General features: G+C 38.7%; 1 protein-coding gene across 5 annotated transcripts in view; it reads right to left on the bottom strand.

Moving 5' to 3' along the window:
• Positions 1 to 23,631, bottom strand: part of Dhc64C (dynein heavy chain, cytoplasmic) — a 41,709-nt gene extending 18,078 nt beyond the window's left edge. For 2 of the 5 annotated variants that reach the window (XM_076123756.1, XM_076123755.1), the window contains exons 1-62: positions 23,299 to 23,631; positions 22,996 to 23,066; positions 21,729 to 21,931; positions 21,281 to 21,418; positions 20,897 to 21,014; positions 20,700 to 20,813; positions 20,336 to 20,508; positions 20,130 to 20,250; positions 19,842 to 19,963; positions 19,535 to 19,676; positions 19,292 to 19,399; positions 19,112 to 19,217; positions 18,766 to 18,965; positions 18,059 to 18,194; positions 17,879 to 17,985; positions 17,623 to 17,786; positions 17,429 to 17,534; positions 17,238 to 17,261; positions 16,585 to 16,740; positions 16,190 to 16,369; positions 15,706 to 15,849; positions 15,479 to 15,624; positions 14,976 to 15,218; positions 14,137 to 14,351; positions 13,827 to 13,953; positions 13,645 to 13,747; positions 13,192 to 13,414; positions 12,756 to 12,903; positions 12,545 to 12,650; positions 12,121 to 12,330; positions 11,746 to 11,892; positions 11,490 to 11,662; positions 11,093 to 11,260; positions 10,721 to 10,886; positions 10,313 to 10,498; positions 9,877 to 10,059; positions 9,476 to 9,598; positions 9,218 to 9,377; positions 9,000 to 9,133; positions 8,767 to 8,890; positions 8,410 to 8,650; positions 8,153 to 8,267; positions 7,807 to 8,002; positions 7,470 to 7,558; positions 6,905 to 6,952; positions 5,972 to 6,081; positions 5,491 to 5,616; positions 5,229 to 5,406; positions 4,966 to 5,075; positions 4,764 to 4,881; positions 4,493 to 4,650; positions 4,151 to 4,277; positions 3,982 to 4,071; positions 3,710 to 3,869; positions 3,279 to 3,466; positions 2,724 to 2,850; positions 2,490 to 2,638; positions 1,885 to 2,078; positions 1,334 to 1,479; positions 1,131 to 1,246; positions 590 to 781; positions 79 to 240 (exon numbers count right to left, since the gene is read on the bottom strand). In XM_076123756.1, the coding sequence (XP_075979871.1) occupies positions 79 to 240; positions 590 to 781; positions 1,131 to 1,246; positions 1,334 to 1,479; positions 1,885 to 2,078; positions 2,490 to 2,638; positions 2,724 to 2,850; positions 3,279 to 3,466; positions 3,710 to 3,869; positions 3,982 to 4,071; positions 4,151 to 4,277; positions 4,493 to 4,650; positions 4,764 to 4,881; positions 4,966 to 5,075; positions 5,229 to 5,406; positions 5,491 to 5,616; positions 5,972 to 6,081; positions 6,905 to 6,952; positions 7,470 to 7,558; positions 7,807 to 8,002; positions 8,153 to 8,267; positions 8,410 to 8,650; positions 8,767 to 8,890; positions 9,000 to 9,133; positions 9,218 to 9,377; positions 9,476 to 9,598; positions 9,877 to 10,059; positions 10,313 to 10,498; positions 10,721 to 10,886; positions 11,093 to 11,260; positions 11,490 to 11,662; positions 11,746 to 11,892; positions 12,121 to 12,330; positions 12,545 to 12,650; positions 12,756 to 12,903; positions 13,192 to 13,414; positions 13,645 to 13,747; positions 13,827 to 13,953; positions 14,137 to 14,351; positions 14,976 to 15,218; positions 15,479 to 15,624; positions 15,706 to 15,849; positions 16,190 to 16,369; positions 16,585 to 16,740; positions 17,238 to 17,261; positions 17,429 to 17,534; positions 17,623 to 17,786; positions 17,879 to 17,985; positions 18,059 to 18,194; positions 18,766 to 18,965; positions 19,112 to 19,217; positions 19,292 to 19,399; positions 19,535 to 19,676; positions 19,842 to 19,963; positions 20,130 to 20,250; positions 20,336 to 20,508; positions 20,700 to 20,813; positions 20,897 to 21,014; positions 21,281 to 21,418; positions 21,729 to 21,931; positions 22,996 to 23,066; positions 23,299 to 23,539 (9,099 nt within the window). In that variant the 5' untranslated portion in view covers positions 23,540 to 23,631. The remainder of the gene's footprint in view (positions 1 to 78; positions 241 to 589; positions 782 to 1,130; positions 1,247 to 1,333; positions 1,480 to 1,884; positions 2,079 to 2,489; positions 2,639 to 2,723; positions 2,851 to 3,278; positions 3,467 to 3,709; positions 3,870 to 3,981; positions 4,072 to 4,150; positions 4,278 to 4,492; positions 4,651 to 4,763; positions 4,882 to 4,965; positions 5,076 to 5,228; positions 5,407 to 5,490; positions 5,617 to 5,971; positions 6,082 to 6,904; positions 6,953 to 7,469; positions 7,559 to 7,806; positions 8,003 to 8,152; positions 8,268 to 8,409; positions 8,651 to 8,766; positions 8,891 to 8,999; positions 9,134 to 9,217; positions 9,378 to 9,475; positions 9,599 to 9,876; positions 10,060 to 10,312; positions 10,499 to 10,720; positions 10,887 to 11,092; positions 11,261 to 11,489; positions 11,663 to 11,745; positions 11,893 to 12,120; positions 12,331 to 12,544; positions 12,651 to 12,755; positions 12,904 to 13,191; positions 13,415 to 13,644; positions 13,748 to 13,826; positions 13,954 to 14,136; positions 14,352 to 14,975; positions 15,219 to 15,478; positions 15,625 to 15,705; positions 15,850 to 16,189; positions 16,370 to 16,584; positions 16,741 to 17,237; positions 17,262 to 17,428; positions 17,535 to 17,622; positions 17,787 to 17,878; positions 17,986 to 18,058; positions 18,195 to 18,765; positions 18,966 to 19,111; positions 19,218 to 19,291; positions 19,400 to 19,534; positions 19,677 to 19,841; positions 19,964 to 20,129; positions 20,251 to 20,335; positions 20,509 to 20,699; positions 20,814 to 20,896; positions 21,015 to 21,280; positions 21,419 to 21,728; positions 21,932 to 22,995; positions 23,067 to 23,298) is intronic. The other 3 variants (XM_076123759.1, XM_076123757.1, XM_076123760.1) reach the window with 3 other exon arrangements.

The raw sequence follows: 23,631 nt of genomic DNA, 5'->3' as shown, positions 1-23,631 counted from the left end.
TCCTTACATATTTTTACTTATATACGTAGCACTTCGCTACGATAATTTATCAGTGATGTAGTCAAGTTGCTACGTTACCTCTCCGTTAGCCAAGAGTGTGTTCATTCTCTCAAGGAAGCCACTGTCGAGTACGTTGGACTCGTCTAGAATGAATGCCACCTTCTCATCGCGACAACCGGCGCGGCGCAGCACCGAACGCAAGTCTTCGTCGAAATCAGCACCAGTGTATTTGTTGTGCACCTAAACAGAACGTTAACTGATAAACAAAAGTGAAAGTCCATGATGATGATGGCAATAAACAAAATGGCATGCTTTTAAAAAAATAAAAACCAAGAAGTAATGTTCTTTATGGTATAATTACATCACACAATTAATTGACAAGGAAGTATAATATATGTATTTTTGTATGAGAATAAATTTTGTAACTTTGTAAGTAACGAGCCAAACTATGACAGTCATTTTAATTAACCGGCGTAATGAGTTAAAAGAGACGAAGAGAGTGGACTGTTGCTCAATAAATAAATAGCAAGATATTACAAATGTTGTTATTTTATCTAAAAGTCAAATATTCACTTGTTTGTAATCATACCTTAATCTGGAAGATGCTAAGTCCGTTCATCCAGGCGACGAAGCGACTGAGCGTGGTCTTGCCGGCGCCCGACACTCCGATGAGCAGCAAGTGTCCCTGCGGCTGGCGGAAGATACGGTCGATACGCAGCACGTGGTCGAGCACCTCGTCGAACAATACTAGTGGCACGTCCAGCTCTTCTTCGTAGAACACCTAGGAAAGAACAAACGGTTATATTTTATTTGAAAGGTATTTTTTTTAATCCAACTCGCACTAAGAATTGCGTAGAATTGGGTACTTTTAGAAACATACAAACAACGAACACAAAGTACAACCAGACTCAAAACAATTTATTTGTGAGTCCGGGTGGGAATTGAGCCCACGACCTCCCGACGCAATTGTATTGGCATGGCGACCTAAACCACTGCGCCACGGAGGCAGTTAAGTTTGTGGTGAGGACATTCTAAAAGTTGAACGCACTCGCATACTACTTATAAATGATTACCATGATACTACTAGCGAAAAAAAAAGTTGTAATGTTATTAAGAATTGAATAGTTCACCTTAAGTCTGGCCTTTACGTATTCACGCAACTGATCTCTGAGTACTGGCACGTAATCCTTGCTGAGCCAGTTACTGTACAAGATTGGACGAGCCAATGCTTGCTCCCTGTTGATACCTGAAATAATAACAAATCGCATAGGAAAAAGACGATTTCAAAATGTTTTTTTACTTCAATCTTCATTATTTACAGTTTTGCAGTTACCTGGGAAGAATCTCATAGCAACGTTATCGATGTTCTCATCGGTCCATTGTCTCTCAGTGTCGTCAACCAAACGATCTTGGAATAGACGGAGAGCTTCGTGAGCCCACAGTCTTACCAAGCCTTCTACGTTCAAGTTATCCAGAGGCCTGTAAAATAAAAACAAAAATGTTTATGAGCGTAATAAGAACAATTTAAAAAAATATATCATTTAAGCACTCATTAATAACATAATAATAAATAAATGCTTAAATGTTTTCTACAATTTCACGTACACGCACTTATACGCATCGCGGACGATCTGCGAGTTGCGATCAATAAGTTACGAATAACTGTTTACAGTTATTCGTAACATATCAATCAATAAGTTACGAATAACTGTTTACAGTTATTCGTAACATATTGACGCGCCAAAAATACATTTAGTTCGAAAACGTTTTTACAGACAGAAGCGTTCGTACAACCTCACACTTTATTATTATCAATTAATTCCCTCAACTACAAAGATGATTTAAATCTATATCACATAAAAATATATCCAACGTATAAATTACCTGATAGCCTCGCAGATGCCCCGCACCCATCTCGTCATCTCCCTAGGCGAGTACACGTAGTGCGGCTGCATGTCCTGCGTGAACCGCTCCTGCGACGCCAGGTACAGCTTCACCATGGCCTGTGTCAGCGGCTCCGCGTACCCGCGCAGAGCTGGCTGCATGCGTAGCATGGCGCGAGTGAATGTGCCGTAGATCTGTGGACAATACGCATATTACTAACTATAGTAAAGTTGTGAATTCTTTGCGAGTGTGATAGCCGAATGGTGCGCATTTTTTAGGGGCATACAAAGTTCCCAACCCGCATTTGGCCATTGGCTCCCAGCACTAGGAAAGTAATGGGATCAAAAATGCAGTAAATGAATTCGTTAAAATATTCAATCCTTGGTTATGTTAATTAGGTACACTGATTTTCTTCTTCCCCAGGCTGACAGATTAACTACTACTAGCGTTAGTTTTACAGGTATTATACAAAAAGTCTTATTTTAGGTCGTAAGTATTTCGTTTTTCTTATGTCGTTTTCTTTTAATATCTTAAACTAGAGCCCAAAATATGCAAATAAATAATCTACAGCGCAACTAATATAATAAATGTGGGCGAAACTTTACCTGTTCCAGCGAAGTTTCTCCGGGATAGTCGACGTAGATGACGGGCACGTGTCTCAACAGACGATGAGAGAGCGGCTTGCGGCCCGGATCAGTTGGAGGATTACAAGCACCCACGAACTGTATGCGTTCAAGGTGCACCCAAGAATGATCTAAGCACAAGAAAATATACATTATTTTTAAACCTGGTTTCAATAAAAAATAAATGTTTTATAATGTTTTTGTTAGAATACATACCGCTTGCACGATAGAATCCTTTGTGTTCCAGCAACTGCCTCAAGAACGAAATGACGCGCTGAGTGCCGTACTGATCCATGTCTGGCAAGTTGATTTCGTCGCAGAACAGTACCAACCATTTTCCAAGCTAAAATAAGCAACAGTTCGTTAATATCTGTCTTCCTTTATAATACGGTTATACATAGCATATTTTTACTCGACTGCATGTCGCAAAAGGTTATATTTAGACGGCTACAACAAATTCTTTATACAGACACTAGCGGACCCGACAGACGTTGTCCTGTCTACACGTCTTTAATTTGAAAATTTTAAACTTTTTTTAATAATCTAAACCATTGTCAGATCCCCTTGAACACACACAAAAAATTTCATCAAAATCGGTCCAGTTGCTTAAGAGAAGTTCAGTGACATACACACTTACAGAAGAATTATATATATAAAGATTTACTTCACTTTCTACCTAGAGACTTCAAAATAGTTTACCTTTATTACCAAAAGCGTATAGTAAAAAAACGTACACCGTAAATTATATAGTATAAAAAAGTGAATGTTTACCTGCACGGGAGCAAGCACGACTCCATTGGGTGTCTTCCTGTACTCGCAATAATGGTCGAAGGTCTTCAGCAGCAGTTCAGGAGTGGTGGCCGACGAGAAGTTAAGACCGACCACTTCCATGTCAGGTAAGGCACGGAGAGCCGAGAATAGCGTCATGGTTTTACCGGAACCGGGAGGACCGCAAAGCACTGTAGAGAGAAAACATTGTTAAATTCGTGGTAATGCAAGCTAGCGTACAAAGAAATAGTCAAAATCCGTCTTTTTACCGAAGCTAATCAAGTAGATAGTTGTAATATAAAAGAGAAAATTAATATTATACTTATGTTTAAATGGCGAATTTGGAAATCGGATGTAAAGTAACAAAGGCAAGTTATCACGAAGAAAAATGTTGCCGCCCTGACATCATTGATAAGAAAATAAGGTCAGCTTACCAAGAGGCTTATGTTCAGCCAGCCATGTGTAAAGCAGAGCTTCGTGACGGACAGTATCGAGAGTAGGCACAACAACATCGGGCGCAGCCACCTTGTGTGTTTCCACTTCTATCTGAGGCACCTTTGCTGACCATGGTACCCATTCACCAGTTATACACACCTAAAAAGCACATTTGAATAAATAAATTTACACAAAAACAGAAAATAATTGAAAAAAGTTAATAGCAACTATTATGTCTAGGAAATAATTGTACAAAGGCTTGTGATCTTACCTCGAAGTCAATAATGTGTTGGTTTGCTCCACAGTTAGGCAGCTGCATAGTGCTGGCAGATCTAATAAAGTCTCCAAGCTCGTTGCGATCCTAAAAACATACAGAATTAATGACTAATTCACTTTACACACTAATATGTATACTAGATCAGTCTTGTATAAGCAGTTACCTTAAGTTTTGCGTCACCAGCAAACGACCACAGCAGAGAATATACAAGCCATTTTGGTACGTAAGCTTCCAATTGCTCATTGGTGATGGGGAAGTCGGGATGTTGACGGTTGTATGCTAGTATATTCCTAAAGAAAGAGCAAGATTATTATTTAAATTTCTGTATATAAACATTATATTCTACATGAAAAGTAAGATAAATAAATAGAATAAATTAAACCCTTTAATGTCCCATAGCTGGGCAAGGGTGTACTCCTGTAATGAGGGAGTGGTTAGGCCTTGAGTCCACCATGCTGGAAAATTGCGGGTTGGCACATGAAAAGTGATGTTATAAATTTCATACCTAACACCGCGGTTGAGCATCGAATGCAAAGACGAAAGCGCCCTGTGACGAGTGAAGTCCATAATATGATCAAGACTGACAGCGCGCTCAAGACATTTAACTACCAAACCGTCGCCGAAGAACAAGGGCTGGAGAATTGCAGCTACATCACGTTGAGTCTGTAGAAAATAAATGTGTTTAGAAGTCTCGCTGGTGAAAGTAAAATGTATGCCGTCGTAAAGGGTCAAGTACTTTATAGCCTATTTGCATTCAAGTGAGCTAAAAAACTTACTTGTAGTGCAGGAGATAGGATGTTTTCAGTAGCGTTCTGATCACCGCCTGCAGATGGAGCTGCCATCACAATACTGAAGGAGTCCTCTTCTCCGTCTTCGAGTGGGATGTTCCTCAGCCTAGACAACACATTAATTATGGCACAAATTAATAAATCGTTCATAGAAATGTTTGAACTACTTGCAAAGAAAAGTATAATTTACCTCATCAAATAGTTTTCGAAGATCATTTCAGTGGTGAGGACATCTTGCGAGAACCAGACCATACCGCAACGCGATACAGTAGCGAGGGTAGCGTACTTCAGGTCTTGTACCTAAAGAAGAAGCATAGTGTTCATGTATTTTTATAATCAATAGCAATTAAGAGATCGTTATATAAATTATTTTATTGAAGCACAAATTTCTAAATTAAACAAACTTATAGGGTCTTATACCCATCTACTTGTGTAAAAGCCAAATGTATTTACCTCAAACATAACTCGGACATTAGGTGGCAGTGACAAGCGTTCACCGTTGGGTAGCGTGAGCAGTTTGTTGTCGTCCAACACTGAATTCAAGTTTTCTACCCATTCGGGATCGACATCACCATCGAATATAATCCATTGACGCTTGTTGATCTCGCCACGAACATTGTCAATGATTTTCCTAAGAAAAGGCATTCATATTAACATTTCTCAAAAAGGCGAAATAAGAATAAGAGATATATTTTTCTTGCAATGACTGTTTTACCTTAGGATATGAGTAAAAAGACCATCAGTCCATTCACGGGTGTTCGGATCCAGCACACCGTACAATGTTTCCTTAGACATAGCCTTGGGATCGATGACGTGGGCCACACCTTCAACTCCTTCAAACCTGTGTAACAAAACTTTACAATGTAAAGAAACTATTCATCAGCAGTACTTTTATGCTAACTATATGACGTTTAATGTGTTTGACGTAGGATTAGACACCATAATCTTATCAAACCCTACAAGTAAAGTAGCTGAAAAATTAACATGTTTGTTACACTTGACCGATTTGAGTAATCATTAGATGAAGCACAAACAAGCGATCTCTTCTATTTCGTGTTATTTTTTAAACTTATAAGGTACAATGGAGTTGCTGTGCCTGTATGGACATAAACTTCTAAATTAAGGTTTAGATAATAAAAATAAATAAAGAAAGAAACTGTTAACAAAGAAAAGTCTTGTATGATAAAGTGTCTCACCTCTCCAACGCCTTGAGTAGTACGCGCCAAGCGGTAGATTTACCGCTTCCGGAAGGACCAACCATCATGAGACCATGGTTCAACTTGCATATTTGATACAATTGGAGTACCTGTACACATTTAATATGTTAATACCTATTGTTACAACTACCAATGACATCAATGGCTGAATTTCCTATATATAACTATTTTGCACATTCGAAACCATTAAAATACAAATTACAGGTATCAAAAATCTAAACGAACAAAGTTCGAAAGCTGAGGCAAGACAAACTGCGTTACATCTATGCATCAAGATTTGTAAATATACGGCAGTAGTTACTGAATTGGTTGTCAAAAACGATCAGTTTTGAAGTACAGCTGTGAAGATGAATAACTATAATTATATAGTCTAAACGAGCACGCGTTCTACGATTTAATAACTAATCTCATCAAGTAACATGACCAATTCTTTAAATACGTATAGAAAAATAGCAGCACGTTTGAATAAACACTAGAACTAGACAAACTGCAAGTAGAAAATATAAAAAGACAAGACACACAGTGACAAGGCTTCCAGGTGTAGTGTGTAAGCGTAGAATGAAGTTCAAGTCGTTTAACGTGAACGAGTGTCAGGTGTACATAGAGATGGGTAGGTCAGACGTTTACCTGTACGCCGGCCTAAGATCTACAGTCAACTTTGTCCTGAGTCTGTGGCTGGAAATCGTCCTTGAATTTTTCATAGTTGTGTTCTTCATTAAATCGTCTCAATTAAAAGTTTGACCGTCTTGTAGGCCAGGTCTTCTCGGTCAGTAGACAAAGTTCTTCTTTGATGACATCATCACTTACCAAACACTAGCGGTCCGGACCTACCCATCTCAAGAGAGTTGACACATAGGCACAGGTAGATTAGTGTGACACAGAGAGGGCACCCACACCGCGGCGGTCACTGACCTTCTCGATCCACGTGCTGTGTTGCGCGCGCGACGAAGCGCTGCGCCTCTACGTGCCGTTAGCGGGTTAGCATGAAAACGCATACGCATTCACACTCACGGACTACCGTATTATGGTATTATTATATGAATAACACGAGACTGCCTTTCATAATTTGTGCTTTACAAGATTCCAATCAACTCAGTTATTAATTTATTAATGTTTAAAATTATAGTTATAAAAAACAGTCTCAATATAAATAAAATGAATAAAGCAAAATGTTAAATTGTTATGATTATTATTGCATGAATTACATTGATTAATATATTATTATTACTTTGATATTATAATATAATAACGATGATATTCCATCACCTTTTCGGTTAGGATGATTTCGATATGATGTTATAATAAATAATTCGAAGACGATGTGCATTATACAATGGACCTTGTGTTCAAACAAATTGACTGTGCAAGTCTTCAATGAAATGAATGGGATTATTATTAGTTATTCCTGGACCAGTTTCTTAGTGGATTATTTGATTAATTTTAGTTATCTTATAGGGTTAGGTTTGTTAGGTCTTACCTTCTCCATCCAGGTGGAACCTTGTTCGTCGCCTTCTCCACAAACCAAAAACTCTTCAGCGCAAACTGCTCGGATTTCGTTCTTCAGACCTGTTACACAAAGGTATTTTTGTGGTAAACCTAGTCTCAAAGACATGGAAGCCGCCGTAAAGAGTTCTTAACGATTGTAATACTAACAAACATGAAATTATCCCACTCAAGTTACCTATTGCACAGACAGCTATTCGGATCAGTAGTGATACAGTACGTAACCAGTATACGTTACAGGCCGTAACAATAGTACTTTGAAGGCAATCATTCAGATATAATATTCGCCCATCCACATAGATGGAACTTACCAGTCATTTCAGCCCTAGTGTATCCAACGTTGGGGAACACATCATTGAGCAGTGAGAACAACAGCGGAATATCTTCAGCTACCAGCTTGGGTACCATTGTCTCACATACAGACTGAATGAGAATGTCTTGTTCAGGAAGAGATTCTGCGATGGACGCCTCGTCTGGGACTTCAGTGCCGCGTTCAATAAGGTTCTCCTGCATATTGCCATTATATTATAAAGTTTGATTTTGATGAAACTGTCTTATTAATTACTGAGATAAAGAAATAAGATGTTTCTTTATTTAACTAAGCATGCAAAAAGATAGATAGTAGGAGATGTTATAACACATGAATATAGTACTTGCCTTAATCTTTTGAATACGATCACGCTTCACGTTACCCGCAGATACGAGTACGGATTTGAGAGCACGCAATCCGAAGTCGTAATGGGATTGGTTGGACAGTTGCTCGTCGCAAAGTCTGTGAAAATACAAGGTTACTTTAAGAAGACATCATTATTTTAACATGACAGAGAATAAATACAGTTAATAACTCAAATAGGCTAAAGAAAAAAAAATGTAAAGCTGGACTTTAAAGAATATTAAGCAAAATAAATGCTTACTTGAAGAACGGCACAATTTTGCAGGCCAGTTTCTCAGCAGTCCTGAAGCCTTGACTGAACAACATCACTTCGGCAATAAGCTGTCTGTCCGGAGTCGTCATGGCTAATGAACGGAACAGCTTCTTCAAGTTGTCCGGCAGATTGGAACGACCGGCGTATCCAGGGTTCATGGTGATGAATATAGCCATGTCTTGACTGACGCGGACTTGCTTGCCGACCAGCTCAACGGTGATGGACTTGGCTGAAATGAACAAATACTGAATATCACTGGTGTTATAAATGTATGTCCATTTACTCATTATGTTTGTCACACTTGATAATTTATGTTAAATTATCTAGATGGGGCGGAATTCATACCAGTATTGTCTCCTTCTTGGTGACTCTTGAGAGCTTCTTGAATGGTCTGCACTTGCTGTGATACGGCTGACAGCATTCTCTCTTCCAAACGATTGAACTCGTCGAAGCAACCCCATGCGCCCACCTACAAAGCATTCATATTGGAAATATACTCACAAACAACATGGCGACTCAACTTTTTTACGTATACGCTAAAGTACGTGCACCGAACAATGAGGATTTGTGAACGTTACCTGGCAAAGACCGACGAAGATACGGCCCATAGCTTGGAAGTCGAACGTTTCATCGCAGTTGAATACCAACACAAAGCGACCCAGTTGGTTACCCAAAGCTTTCACTGATTCAGTCTTGCCAGTACCAGCGGGACCTAAAGAAAAAACAGGAGTATTAATATCCAAATGATCATACTATTTGAATTGCTATATCTGCTTTTGTAAGAAGTAAAACTTACCGAATGGTGATCCTCCGAGCCTAGCCTCCAAAGCTTGAGTCATAGTAAGATAGCATCGATCAGTCAATGGAGTCTGTACAAGGCGATCTTGTACACCGAGATATTCAAAGCCGTATAAGAATTTAGCATTTGCCATGTGAATCGTCAGTTGTTGAAGAACCTGATGAGAAACAAAATATTTAGCAAAAAGTAGGACAAATTTGTGAGTAAATTTTTTTAAAGGAAACCTAATTCGTTAATGGTTTTTTTTTTACTTACGTCATTGTTCCTAGGGTCGAAGTAGAATCTCATCTCGCAGAGCCACTCGAACGAGCGTGGGCTGTTGACGTCAGATGCGATCAGACGTCGAGTAACCGTACGCTTGTGCACGAACTCGTTAATCTAGTACAAGAGAACAAACCAATTTAAAACAGAGTTTCATAGTATGTGTCAAAAAGCAGATTGTTAAGGATAGTACGATTTTTTAATAAAGTGATTTATTAAGATGTCGGATAAAAAGAAATGCTATAAAGCGAACACACTACTTTGGCCCTAAAATATGTAAACATTAGGGCAAATGAAATGAATGATGATGCGTGGAATAGACCGTTGCTGTTTTCTTGATAAACAATTAATGCTTAGGTAAATCCTATTGGTTATTTATTTGACTATAAACTAACCAGATGTTCAAGTTTCTTCCTCCTAAGCGGGGGTTGTTCTTGCAGCACAGAGTCAGCGAGGATGTTAAGCATGTTCTCTACATGCGCCAGCACACGTTTGAGTCCTTCTCCACCACCGCTAGCGAGGGCCGCTTCTACGTCTTCCGACCAAAGGATTTGAGCTGCCAGCACTACGATTTGGGCCTGTAAGAATAATACGTATTATAGTCATTAATAACAATTGTTTAATCCCAGTCGTTTTAAGAGCACGTACGAATTTGTATACGTTTAACTTTACAGATGATCAAGTGAATCTGCAAACTTACGTATACGTAATCGCTCGTACACGTTTCTATCGACCAAGTGTCGTAATAAATACATGATCTATAAAGGCCTACATGCTTCAAAATTTGCGGCATCTAAAACACCTTAGCAGGTCTTTTTATCCGTGGCTCACCTGGTATTTATCGCACCAGTCAATGAATTTCTGCGGGTCAACATTGCCGTCTTTGAACTGTTTGACGTCACCGACAGCGTCCTTGAGGCGGCACGCTAAAGTCACGCGCATCTCACGCTCCACCATCGATAGCCACGAGTTGATTTTGGGATTTTCGATCGTTGAGACGGGTGATGTGAAATACACCTAAAGAGATGAAAAATGTATGTTTATTCCAAAGTACAGTGTTAATTAGTTCCGCAATACATAACTAAATCGAAATGTGGATATAAAATGTATATGTATTTCATTTTATCATTGCACCCATAGGTTTAATAGTAGCAAATGCCTAAGGCAGTCCGCCTTTACTGTACTACGGTATGTAAGTAAGTTTTAATATTGAAATAAATGTATTGTTAGTTTCCTTACTTCTTCTCCTTCGCGGGATGCAATACCATTAATAACGGTGTTATCATCGTTTAGTATAATAGCCGCTACGCCCGCGAACATTTTCTTGAAGTGCTTCTGTAGACGGGCGATATTCTTGCTGTTACCGATGATTTCGAGCAGATCCTCGTCACCCACGAAGTAGAAACTAAATAAAACAAAAGTACATAAGCCAACAAAGGGTACATATTTAGTTTAAAAGGCAAAAGAATAAAACATTATCTTGCACTATATGGCGCACTGTTTATATATTTTTTCTTTACAGATGTACAAACGGGCGAATGCGCTAATTTTAACGTGCACTGCCACTTTATCGAGGCATGTCTTCCAATACTTTATAAAAACATATCTTACCGCGGGAAGCTGCTCCTCTCCCTCTCAAGGTATTCACCGAGGGCCTTCTGGATCTTGCCGAGTAAATCGGCGAGACGCTCCAATGATCGTTGCACTCCAGGAATGTTCAATACATCCATCACCATCGGGGATTTGCCCACTTTCTTCATCAGACCGAGGAATTCAGAGCTAAAAAGTAAAAGAATAAACATTAGTATAATTCAAATCTCTTTCGTTATCTATTCAAGGTAATATGACATTTATTATTATACTCGAGCCATTTTAAACGTGCGAACCAAGTCATGTCATTTTATCGGAGTCTCTCGCTCACACTTTCACATTGTCAAATTCATTTCATTCTTTTGATTATGGCGTAGTTCGTACGTTTGTAACGGCCTGACTATAGTTAGTAAAGTACCTGATACTCTGGAAACGGCTCGTCTCAACTGGCAACAAAGTCTTGATATCGGCAGAACCACTGAAGATACCTTCCAAGTACACCCAGCGGCGTTGGACGTCAATCCATACATCGAACAAGGCATTGATGCGGTTCAACTTCTCTTCCCACGTTAGAGCTTCTTCTTCAAACACCTTTAGAAACAGAATGTTATAAGTCACAAACACATTATATGAGAAATAGACAATTTAAAATTGAGTGATGTATATTTTATTACCTTGTAATACGGCGAAAGTTTCATAGCAGCGACGCTGTTGATGTGTTCTTTCACTTTGTTGAAGAGGTCGTCCCAGCCTCGAATGATCTTGCACTTGTTCTGATAGTTGATCAAGTCTAGCTCGTAGCTCTGCCAAGACTCGCGGACCTGTGGGTGGTTTTAAAAAGTTAGCAAGTGTACACCTTATGAAGTGAAGGTGACGTCACTTTCGTATACGTGTTTACAGTTATATGACACGTACATAAATATGATAAAAGTACGCAGTTTGTACCTGGATGCGTGTTCATCCATTAAGATGGGTAAGTGCACTTCCACGCGAACTGTAGTGTTTACCCTACAGAAGGTATGGTTCCCAAAAGTGTTTAGTATAATTACCTGTTTCAAGAACTCTTCCAAAGCCATTTCTCCCTGAGCGACAGACACGACGTCCTTCACAGTATGTTCGTTATGCAGCAGGTCTGCATCCCACACTTGTCCCAGAGTGAGCTCGGAGAGTGACCAGTCTACCTTGAGAGCGCGGCAAAGTTGGCGCCAATGGCGTTCTTTCAGAGCGTCAGATTTCAACTCGACGATAAGCATGTTCACCTGGTAATGACACAAAATAAATTATTTTGAAGAATATAAATGCTAGAGTTAAATATACAACTGAATTTGCATAAAAATATATACTATTTGGTATTTAATTAGAGTCTAATGGTGTAAAAGTTACGAGAGTTAGGTGAGATGTAAATTTAAAAAGAAACATGGGTCGTCAATAGTATATTATGATATGCTTTCATATACAAGATGTCTGCTTTACCTTGGTATAAGACTGCAACAGTTTGCGGACATATTCGTAACTGTCGTACATACGAAGACGAGCCGGCAACTCTTTGAGCTCGTTCAACATCGCTTCCAGCTGTTGCCTACAAATCAAAGAGATAACTTAGATAACTGCTTAACATATACCCTACAAATATCTTGAAAACAAAATATTTTTATAAGAGGGGGTGTTTTTATCTATCACGTACCTGAGTTTTCTAGGCTGTACGGAGAGCCAGGGCTTCTCCCTGATATCATCGATCTGGGTCCAGATCTTGCTGAGCGAAGACCACACTCCACGTAAGTCTTGCAACTCTTCCAACGCCACCGTCATGCGCTCGTTGTTGATTGAGCTTCCTAATATTACAGACGAAAAAAACATTAAGGAACTGTTTAACAGTTATGTTGAGTGTCAGATAAGATATCTACTGCACAAGTGCCCGCAAATGTATATAATGGTATGTCAAAATTCAATTTGGTAAGCTATCAGGTTGATATTTAGAAGTGAACAGGGTCTTTATATTTAGAAAAGGGGTTTTAAGTTTTGAACAGATAGGATCATTAAGCTACAAGAATTTATGATATTTTTTTGATTTCCAAACAAGTTTCGTCGTAGTACAAATTTAATGAGAACAGTTAACGAACCTGTATCATGCAACTCTAGGGCTTCCTTAGCCTTAGCAACGTTGTCTCTCTCGTCCTTGAGGCGAGTGTATCTGGTCTCCATGGCCTGCAGCCTGGCGAGCGCATCCTCCGGTCTAGTCGAGCCGTCAGTAGGCTTGCTGCGCTCCCATTCGGTGAGGAACTCGAGAGTACGGGCCTCGACAGCCTTGTCTTCTGCTACGATCTTTTGCTGCAGTGACGCCACCTACAAACAAACGTATGCATTGCAATTAACGATTTTAAATTGTCGCGACTTGTTCATATAATTTGACTATAAATGGGTATTTATAGTGGGGTAACGAATAAGGTATCGTAATCTTATAGTTATGACGCGCATATATTCACAGTGGAATTATATTACGCTCACAGTAGTATTCAAATAGGTTGAGGGTAATAAACTTTGAATTTTGAGTTTGTGTGAGTAAAGAATCGTACCTGAGTTTGAATAGAAGAATCCTTTCTGCGCATGATTTCGTTGAACGCACTCCATTCGCCTTCGATATTGTCAACATGAAGCCATTGGGCTGGGAACTGGAATCTACGAAGGAAAAACCATTCATAACATAAGGCTCAAGAAGAATTTAATACAGAGTTCTACTGAAATGTTGTTGTTGTACCTCTGACGTTCGAGAATACGTTGTGCCTCTCTGTAGATGTCAACTTGCTTCTCCCAAGCCAGTACTTCTCTCTTGAGCTGTTGCACGTAAGTGATGAGGGATACTGCATCGCTGGTAGATGCCGCTTCTACAAGAAGAAAATCACACTGAGCTTTCGAACTGGATACTAAGGTTGTTCAAACATATAAGGGTATTCAAAATTTCTACGATACTGTCGATGAGCGATTGAGGATATATGATGGGTTGGTCGATTACAAATAACTGGCTAATTGTAGCTTTTAAGTATAGAAAAAAAGTTATTCCTCCTTACCAATGGTCTGTTGTTCAAGCTGGCTACGAGACTTGGCGAGTTGTCCATGGAACTGCACCATCTCACCGCCGAGCAGCGCGCCGAACTTGCCGAGCACCTCCTTGTGCCACGCGTCGTACTTCAGCGCGACCTTGCTCTGAACGCGGGCGAAGTCGATCACCACCGGCCCGTACTCGCGACGGGTGTCCGACGTGTCGAATGTTGTACGGGATTTCCTGATACACACAATTTGCAATTATTATATTATTTAAATGACTAATAGCTGCATTTTTAAGAATTGAATTGCTATGAACGAGAGCACTATAGAACACAATAAGTAGAAAATCTGGGTATTTTTCGAAGGGTAAAGTTTTTGTTTCCGTTTACTGTCTCATATTCTGATTATTATCTATGAAAACGAAAAAAATACCATTTAGCAAACTGTCATATAATATGTGTATTAAGATATAATTGAACAAAAATAAATTCTTGTTTTATAGTTATTTCTTAGCACTCGTCAATTATTATTTTGTAAATATCTTCAATTCACAGACACATTTTTATATTATATGGAGAGATATCTATACAAATATTATAAAGCTGAAGAGTTTGTTTGTTTGAACAGCGCTAATCTCAGGAACTACTGGTCCGATTTGAAAAAAATTTTCAGAGTAAGATAGCCCATTTATCGAGGAAGGCTATAGGCTATATAACATCACGCTACGGTCATTAGGAGCGGAGTAGCAACGAAAAATGTTACAAAAACGGGAACATTTTTACCCATTCTCTTTGGTGACGCAAGCGAAGTTGCGCAGGTCAGCTAGTAGAAAATAGACAGTTAAATAAAATATTGAACTCACTTGATATCATTCAAGCACTTGATCCAGAGAGTGATGTCTTCCCCGAGTCTGCCGTACAAGCTCTCCGGCTGCAAGTCCCACAGCGCTTGGTAACGCAGCCACTCGTCCACGTACTCGCGCACCTGCGATATCTTCTGTTCGATCGCGTCGTACGCGTTCTCGAGCGGAACAGCTGAGCCCGGTAATTTCGTGAGCAGATTCCTGTAGGTGGCTGTTTGAGCGCGGGCCACTCCTACTTGGTATCTGTGTACAAATATATAAAAGTTAAATACATGCAAATGCTTTAAGAATATTTTAAATAAATATTTATTTTTCTATATCTTAAAATTTGACCTATACATACGTATTTTTAGAAGGTCACCCTTGAGGGGCTTTATAGCCGTTTATTGTTATAACCAATCCGTAATACCTAGTCAATTCTATCAATCCGCATTTCATAACGATACTACGACAAATGCAAAACAATTCATAACTTTTGCTCAAACTATAAAGTAGCTTGTTACCTGGTGCTCTGCAAGCGGTGCTGGCTGGTGACAATAGCTTGCCACGCGAACATTTGACGCATCAGTTGGAAGCGAGCCTCCTCCAGAGACGGGAACAAGTACATTTGCTGGTTCGTGATACGCACTTCATGTACTACGCGCGCGATCTATGAACGAAACATCAGTATGAATAAGTCATTTTCAAACAATACTCCGCTAAATAATTAAAATGTAGTTTAATTTCTTACCTGTGGTTCACCGCCTGGTTTGTGTGTAGGCTCAGTTGGCGAGTAAGTATCCATAGATAGATCGAGTTCATTGGCCTTGCCGAGAAGAGCTGCGGTCCACGCTTCAATACCGGCTTGGAGGCGAGCGGCGAGGCTTTTCTCAACCTAAGAACGAGATACTTTAATACATATTCTTAACGCTACTAGTATTTTTTTAAATAATACGGTAGTCCACTACCAGTCAAATCAGCTACTCTTTATGAAATGTCAAAAACACATTTTATTCTAGAAATATGACATAGTGACGTCACTGTGTCTTATTTTCATTGGTATCAAATGAGTGTCTAATAAAATGTTTCAGACTGCAATAATTACAATTTTAACATTATTTACGAAAACATTCAAAGCGTGAGCATTTTGGATGAACTTTTTAAGAGTGCAAGTTTAATATTTATTCGTTTACCTAGTCAACTACCCAATTGATTGAATTTGAATTGTAATGTACCTCTTCATCCAGACGCTGCACCCACAAGTGCAAGTTGCTGTATTGTCTTAGCGATAGATCGTCGATCGCTCGCTGCAAACGGCTGAGAATGTCCGCAAGACTCTGAGCTGAATAAGGGCAAGTCTCCAGAGAACGGGCGTCCACGGAGATTTGCTCCTCAACAGCCAACAGATCTTCAACCTGCGTAAAACGATACGAAATAATTAAAATCTATACTTAACTTTACTTCAACGTACTTTTACAATTCGATGTATGGTCAATGGACTATTCTTATCAAGAAAAAAGTATACTCTAATAACATAATTCTTTATAAATTTTTATTAGGACTAAAATTCCGATTAGGTCATATACGTATTATGATATATTTTACTTCAATAACAACAAAGAATACTTGCCTTCTCTTGGAACAAAAGTACGACTTCGCTAAGCTTCTGCACATAAGGATCTAGCTTGTAGGACTCCCATACTAGGGCCATGCCTTCCGACACTTGGTTGAGCACGTCACGACGTAGGCCGGCCACAAGCGGGATGATTGACGCCTTGTCGCGGATCTAAATATAACAACGCTTTAGAAATTAGTATAAGAAGAAAGGATTTACATTATTTTTTTTTTTGCAAAGAATATTAATATCGAGTAATTTTGCTTCGTTTAGTTTTGCTTTCATACTGTCGGATATATGCAAAATAAAATGAGAAAATGTATGGAATGATTGTGAACATTCATTACACAATGGTTGCTAACTATAATCTATTTGATTTAACTTTAAGATGATATCATATTCTTTGCATTACTATACTAGGCAGTTTCAAATAAATATATAAACATCGTAACAAAAACATAACCGAAAAGTAATAAAACAAAGCCAATATCATATAAAAAGCTCTGATTCGAAACTTATATAAAAGACATATTTTACAAACAGTCGTTCTCCCATCTAATAATGTATACTAAGCTAAAAATATGATAAAATAAATGAATTTTGTAGAAAATAAAGTGACATAAGTGTTTCTAATACATTTCACATGCAGCCTATAAAGATAAAACTACCTTTGTATGATTCCTATTATTTAGCTGCACAAATGAAAAGGCACACGTGTTAGTGTCATACAAACACATATAATATTAATTTTCGTGTATATTTTGTTATAAAATTGAGTGTTAGTGCTAATATCGTGTCAAGTCTAGTGCTTGAAATGTGGGTTCACACAATTTTGAGGAACATTGTTGGGATACTATACCTTTTCGAGGGTGCGTTCGTAAGTGCGTACGCTTTCGATGAGAGAGATCGCGAACGGGTACAGTTGATTCGCCTGATGAGCTTTGTTCACAATAGCTAACGGCACCCTAAGGTAACAAAAAAACAATTAAATTATATGATATTGAACCTTAAATACTTGTGGTTAAAACTGTAAGTTATTTTAAAAAATGTTACCTAAATCCAAGATTCTTTAAATTGCGCACTTCCTTGTACAGAGTGATGATCTCTGGTAAGAAGTTCACCTTCAACTTCAGTATGGTTCCGGTTTTGCTGGAACGAGCGCGCACGGATTCTATCGCAAAGATGCGACCGGACACTCCAAGGTTACGTTGTTGAACCTAATACAAAATTTGTGTAATATGAAACATACAGAATTGGAAATAAGTGAATCTATTTGTCGTTTCACTCAGTTAAAATGTAATGTATTTACCTTGCGAGCCCAATCATCGAAAACTTCTTGGGTGTCCAGTTTCAAACGAAAACTGTCACCATCAGCTTTCAGTTTTTGACCCTCGATGTGGTTTTCCCATCCCTTTCCTAGAGAATAATAATTTCAATTTAATATAGAATCCGTAAATATAGAGCAGTTCGAAAGGTATGCTACACTTACCAAGCACATCCTCAACTCTCTTCAAATACGCTGTCAGTTGATGATCAATTTGTTTAGCCCAAATGATGGAACCAGCCACTGGGGGTAAGTCGCGTACTAGCGACAGCCGACTGCACTTCGATTGAGGATATTGTACCTGAACAAAAACAATTGTTTAGTTAGATATTAATTTCTGATAATAATGTAATAATGATTAACCCATTAATGTCCCACTGCTGGGCAAGGGTCTCCTCCCGTAATGAGAGAGGGGTTAGGCCTTGAGTCCACCACGCTGGCCAAGTGCGGGTTGGGGACTTTGCATGCCCTCAATAAATGTATTAAACAAATTTTAGGCATGCAAGGTTTCCTCACGATGTTTTCCTTCACCGTTGGAGCATGTGATAATTATTTCTAATACACACATAACTTCGAAAAGTCATTGGTGTGTTGCCTCGGGTTCGAACCTGCGACCACTTGCGTGGGAGGTGTCAACTAATACCACTCGGCTATCACTGCTCGTATAATATAATGTAACTAAAAAAATAACAAACATAATTATGTCTTGGGCTGAGACTTTTGGCATCTCTTGAAAACGTACAGGCACGTAAACGGTGTACGTAACTTTAGAAGGAAAAAACATTTCAGAAAAGTGTTTATTTCTTTACACTAATACTTGCTGACTATTGCGTATTATTAACAAAACACTGTCTCAGTAAGAGGATGTATACCTTAAATTTCTCGTGCAGTGCTTCAATATCATCTTTCACACGTTGTATAAGTTGCGTTTGGTACTCGCGGATGGCGCCACGGATGTGCGGACGTACGAACAGAGCGTTGAAGCGGGAGAAGATGCGGAACATCTCGTTGGCGTTCTTCGCTGTTCCCAGCTGGTCACGCAAGTGAGCCGTGATGCGAGTCTCGACGCGATCTAGAATAAATAACATAATTTTGTTTTATTTCTATAACTGAATACTGAAACCTCAACTTTGACGTTGAATTAATTGAGTTTTACTATGTGTCATAATGGAAATGTAGTTGACATGTGTAATGCATCGTGACGTAATAATGTCTTACCAATTCTATCTTCATAGCGTCGAACAGCTGCCTCCCAAGCGTCACAGCCTTCGCGAGAAATGTCCAAGCAATCCACTTCCTTCACATTCTCATACGCCAGGTTCACCTAAACAACATTGGAAAATTAGAACACGCTATTCAAAACTGACTTCAATAAAGTGCAATTATAACATTAGATACCTCTGCAATGGCATTAGCGTCAGCGGCATCCATCGGTAGTGAATGGGGTTGAGTTGGTTCACCACCCGCGCCAGCTTCAGCAGCCACGGTAGCGCGGGGACGGAGCACCTATAAATATACAGTCAATTTAGAGATATTTCTAACACGTCATCTTTCTTACATATTTTTGGCACAAACCAAATAAGAAAACTGGAAGAATTTATTACAATGTCTCTCAAGTAATAATTGTATAATATACTATACCCTAAGCATGACGGTACGCAGTTGTTCATGGTGCCTCCGGAAGCGGCGCATATGTTCCATGCGAGCTTGCAGACGTTTGTGCGATGGGGATACACGCCACACCATCTTCAGGTGCTCGTCACGCTTCTTCTTTACGATGTCACTGTCCAATACCAAGATAATGAGCATGACACACATAAATAAATTGTTTTAGTTATATACAAGATGTTTTCTGCCTCATTTGATTACTGAAACTTGCAGATGTACCACAAGAACTTGGCTGTTTTCAACAATATAGAACATAGGCTTCATTTATTTCAGAACTTACCGCAACAAGCCCTGTAGTTTTTCGTACTCATCATCCCAGCAGGAGAACACTTCAAAGCACTGGGTCATCACGCGCTCGAAATCTTCAAACGGAATGTGCATCAGACGACGAGTACCCAACACCTGCGTAGAAGAAATAATACAGTTAAGAACAAGTAATAACCCATTAATGTCCCACTGCTGGGAAGAGTCTCCAACCGTAATCAAGGAAGGCTGCTTTATTTTAGTATTATATTAGTATTATAAATAAATAGATCAAGTACATTTACATTTGTATTTGAAAAGTTACCTTCAGTAGTTGTTGCCCAAGATCGCGAGAGATGGCTTCGACCAGACGCAGACCTCGCTGAATTGGATACTTCGTTGAACGAATTTTGCGGAGATGTGAGAAGATTTGTTGAACAGCCAGCCTGTAACCAAATTACACATTTTAAACTACTATCACAAAAAAGGTTTGTCCTACATATTATACAGGGAATATACTCGGTATCTTACCTGATTCTCTCAAGCTCAGTGGCACTCAACAAATCATTAATTGGAAAGTCCTTCATGAGGGGGTTGTAGTCTGACACAGTAGCAAGAGCTTGCTTCAGTCCAGTGTCAGTGTCGAAGGATACGGTCGCGTGGAAACGCTTGCCGTACTTAAGGATCTCCAATGTTAGGGCCACCTGAACAATGATAAAAAAAAATGCAATAATGGTGACTGTATAACAAATGTCAAGTGTGCTTTATAATACTTTTCACAATAAAGTTTGGCAAGGTGTTTTTTTTTCATCAAAACTAATATATTATATTTGCCAAACTTAACGTAGCCATATCCATGTTCATAAGCCTTTAGAAATAAAAGAAGGAAACTGACCTCAACACTTTCCCTTTTCTCCTGGATGCGATGGAGTGCTCTTTCAAGGTTGAGCCAGAAGGATATTTCTTGAAGGGCAGTGCCATTGGAAGGGTCGCGATCCAACTTGGTGACCTGGCAAACAAATGTTTTAAAGGTACAGTATTCCATACTACAGTTTCCAATACCTTAAATATCTTTGTAAAATGTTATCCAACCTTTTGTATTTCCTTGATCCAACGGTTGACACCATTCTGTAGTTGGTTCAAGAAGGTAGAATCTTCCACTTTGTCACCGAAGTCCGCGACGCGTGGCTTGCGGCCTTCGTCTGCAGCTCTATAAAAGTGAGAAAGCGTTTAGAAATATATAAGTGTTGAATTTAACATTAAATATAGATCAGATTTGACATCTGGATAATTTGACTTCCGAAATCAGATTTTAATCACACATCATTGTTAAACTAACAATTTTTTTAAATATTACTGAAAATGTATTGATCCAATATAGAGAAGTATGTTTCAGAACTGAGGAACTCATTTACTTAGGGATGTACTTAGCCATAACCCTAACTTTACTTTTAAATAAATTTGGTCCTGCCATACCTTTTTATAACAGCTGCAACAAGTGGATGCACTGGGAGAGTGATCTCAGGAATGTCAATGTTCTGTTGAAGATGAAGTAGACCCATCTCCAGCTCAGCTATTTTCTTCTCCACTGATGGTGCCATTTTGTCCCCATCCCTGTTGAAAGATTAAGTTTGACGAAGTTGTTGACAACAGAATACGAAGTAAGGAGCGAACATGTTTTAATAATTTAAAACCAGTCATAATATAGATGTCTGGTATGCATATTGTGCATTATGTATTGTAAAAGGTACACCAGACATCTATGTTTACATATTTGTTGGATGTTTGTTACTCAAGAATCAATTTTAATGAAACTGAGCAGTATTTTTAGCCTATGTACTCACTAGAATACACAGGAGAAATATAGAGACGAGAGTCAGATATAAATTAAACTGGTAGTGTAGAAGGAAGAATTGTAACTGACCTGTCAGCCCTTCCGCTTTCCTTGACATAACTCTTGAAGAAGGGAGCCATGGTCTTGCTAATGAAAGCATGAAGGGTTTCATATGGGGAGCCATCAGACAGATTGATGAGACGCAGCTGGCTATGGATGGACTTGTCAGCTTCAATTACAGCTCCACGCTTGATGCAAACAAATGCTGCCACTCGAGGAGATGTAAAGTGAACCTAGACAAAAAGAAAATTATTTTTGTTACAATATTATTTCAATACTAAATAAAAGTCTTAATGTTTTAATACATTACTTTTGCAATAACCTCTCGAGCGCCCCAACGTCAAAATTCAAATATACCGTTAAGCGTCCGGGCCAAAAATGGCGCGCGTAATTGAATTGGCGGTTGGCGTTTAAGCGCCGATTCCGTCATATTTTAATACTAACACCCTAGTCATACCTTATATATTTGAAATCTACATTCAATTTGCTATAGATTAAAAAAATAAACCACAAATAATATTTGATAGTGGTAGTACAATAGTCCGTTTAATCTGAATATTTTGTGCTTTAGGCATGTGTTTGAAGAAAGTCTAATAAATATTTTTAGGCAAAAAAAATAATATGACGAAAGGTCTTATCGTGTAGTTAATGAATAATGACATTAAAATCCAACTGTAAAATATACTCAAATCTTTAAAATTAGTTAAAAAAAGGATTTACAATATTGGTCATAAAGGAACATGTTGTTGGGTCAGATGTTGTTTAAGGTGCTCTCTGGCCTATATCAACCACTTATTCAAGTGTGTGCATTAGATCGTCGTCTCGTTTCATCAGCTTCAATGTCAAATATGTTTGAAAGGGATAAACATAGTTTTAGCATTTCGTTTCTACGTTTTTTCAATGTAAGATCGTTTTGCCGTACCACGGTGGCGGGGCGCTTGACGGGGGTAGAACATTCAACCGTGACACGGTGGCCGGGCGCTTGAGAGGATAACTTAATTGTTTTGTTTTAACAAATGAGTGTTTACAGGGTGACTACCTAAATGATTTAATACAATTGGTTAAATTAACAAGAGTATAAAATCTGCAGTGGCTTGATTTCAATTTATTCAATAATTTATAAAAACAGGTATTTTACAGCTGATAAATATTTTCTCACAGACCTCACATAGTTTATACATGACAGGCCAGGTGGCCTTATTATAACAATTATTCATCCCCTAAGTCATATTATTATTTAACAGTATTATTATATGGACTATTGTAGTTCTCTTTAACATTTTGAAAAACAACTTACCTCAGTGCTGACTTGGTAAGTAACAGCTTCCTTTTCTTCTTCCCCCTCGGTGGGTTGTTCATTGTCATCTTCTGAATAACACAAAAAACAACTTTATTATTTTTAATAAAAACATACTAAATAAAACAGAATAAAATGACTCAAGTAATAATGTAAAGTAACATAACTATGTAAGCAGAATTTTATTATCCTAATGATAGACTTTCAAAATCTATGATTGAAAAAATGTGCACTGTTGCATGATATAATACAACAGCAATGCAGGTAGAAAGTTGTCATAATAAAATGGATACCGTCACGTACCTTTTGAAGAAAACCTCTGTACATACAGAGAAGACACCTGGGGATCAGAGATGAACTTTCTGATGCAGTCTTGGTTCACTTTATCATCGAGGGCAGCGTTGAGCGCCGGTGGAACGATATCATCTTCAGGTAAAAGTACCGTTGCGGCCCTGCGCAGGTAATTTGCAAAGTCTTGAAAGTCGACGACGACGAGATTTTGCACCTCTGCGGCATTTTCACTCCCATCTAAAGAATCTCCCATGATGTTTTAGGGAGACTCCAATATTTTCTAATAGGAATCAATAAACTTTTCACAGAAAAATTCAGCCGCAAGTTAAAGTAAGCGCAGCTGAA

This window comes from Anticarsia gemmatalis, chromosome 15 (assembly GCF_050436995.1).
Source record: "Anticarsia gemmatalis isolate Benzon Research Colony breed Stoneville strain chromosome 15, ilAntGemm2 primary, whole genome shotgun sequence".
In the NCBI taxonomy this organism is placed as follows: domain Eukaryota; kingdom Metazoa; phylum Arthropoda; class Insecta; order Lepidoptera; family Erebidae; genus Anticarsia; species Anticarsia gemmatalis.
The sequence above is the reverse complement of the archived record's forward strand: the minus strand, read 5'-3'. Positions and strand labels throughout refer to the sequence as shown.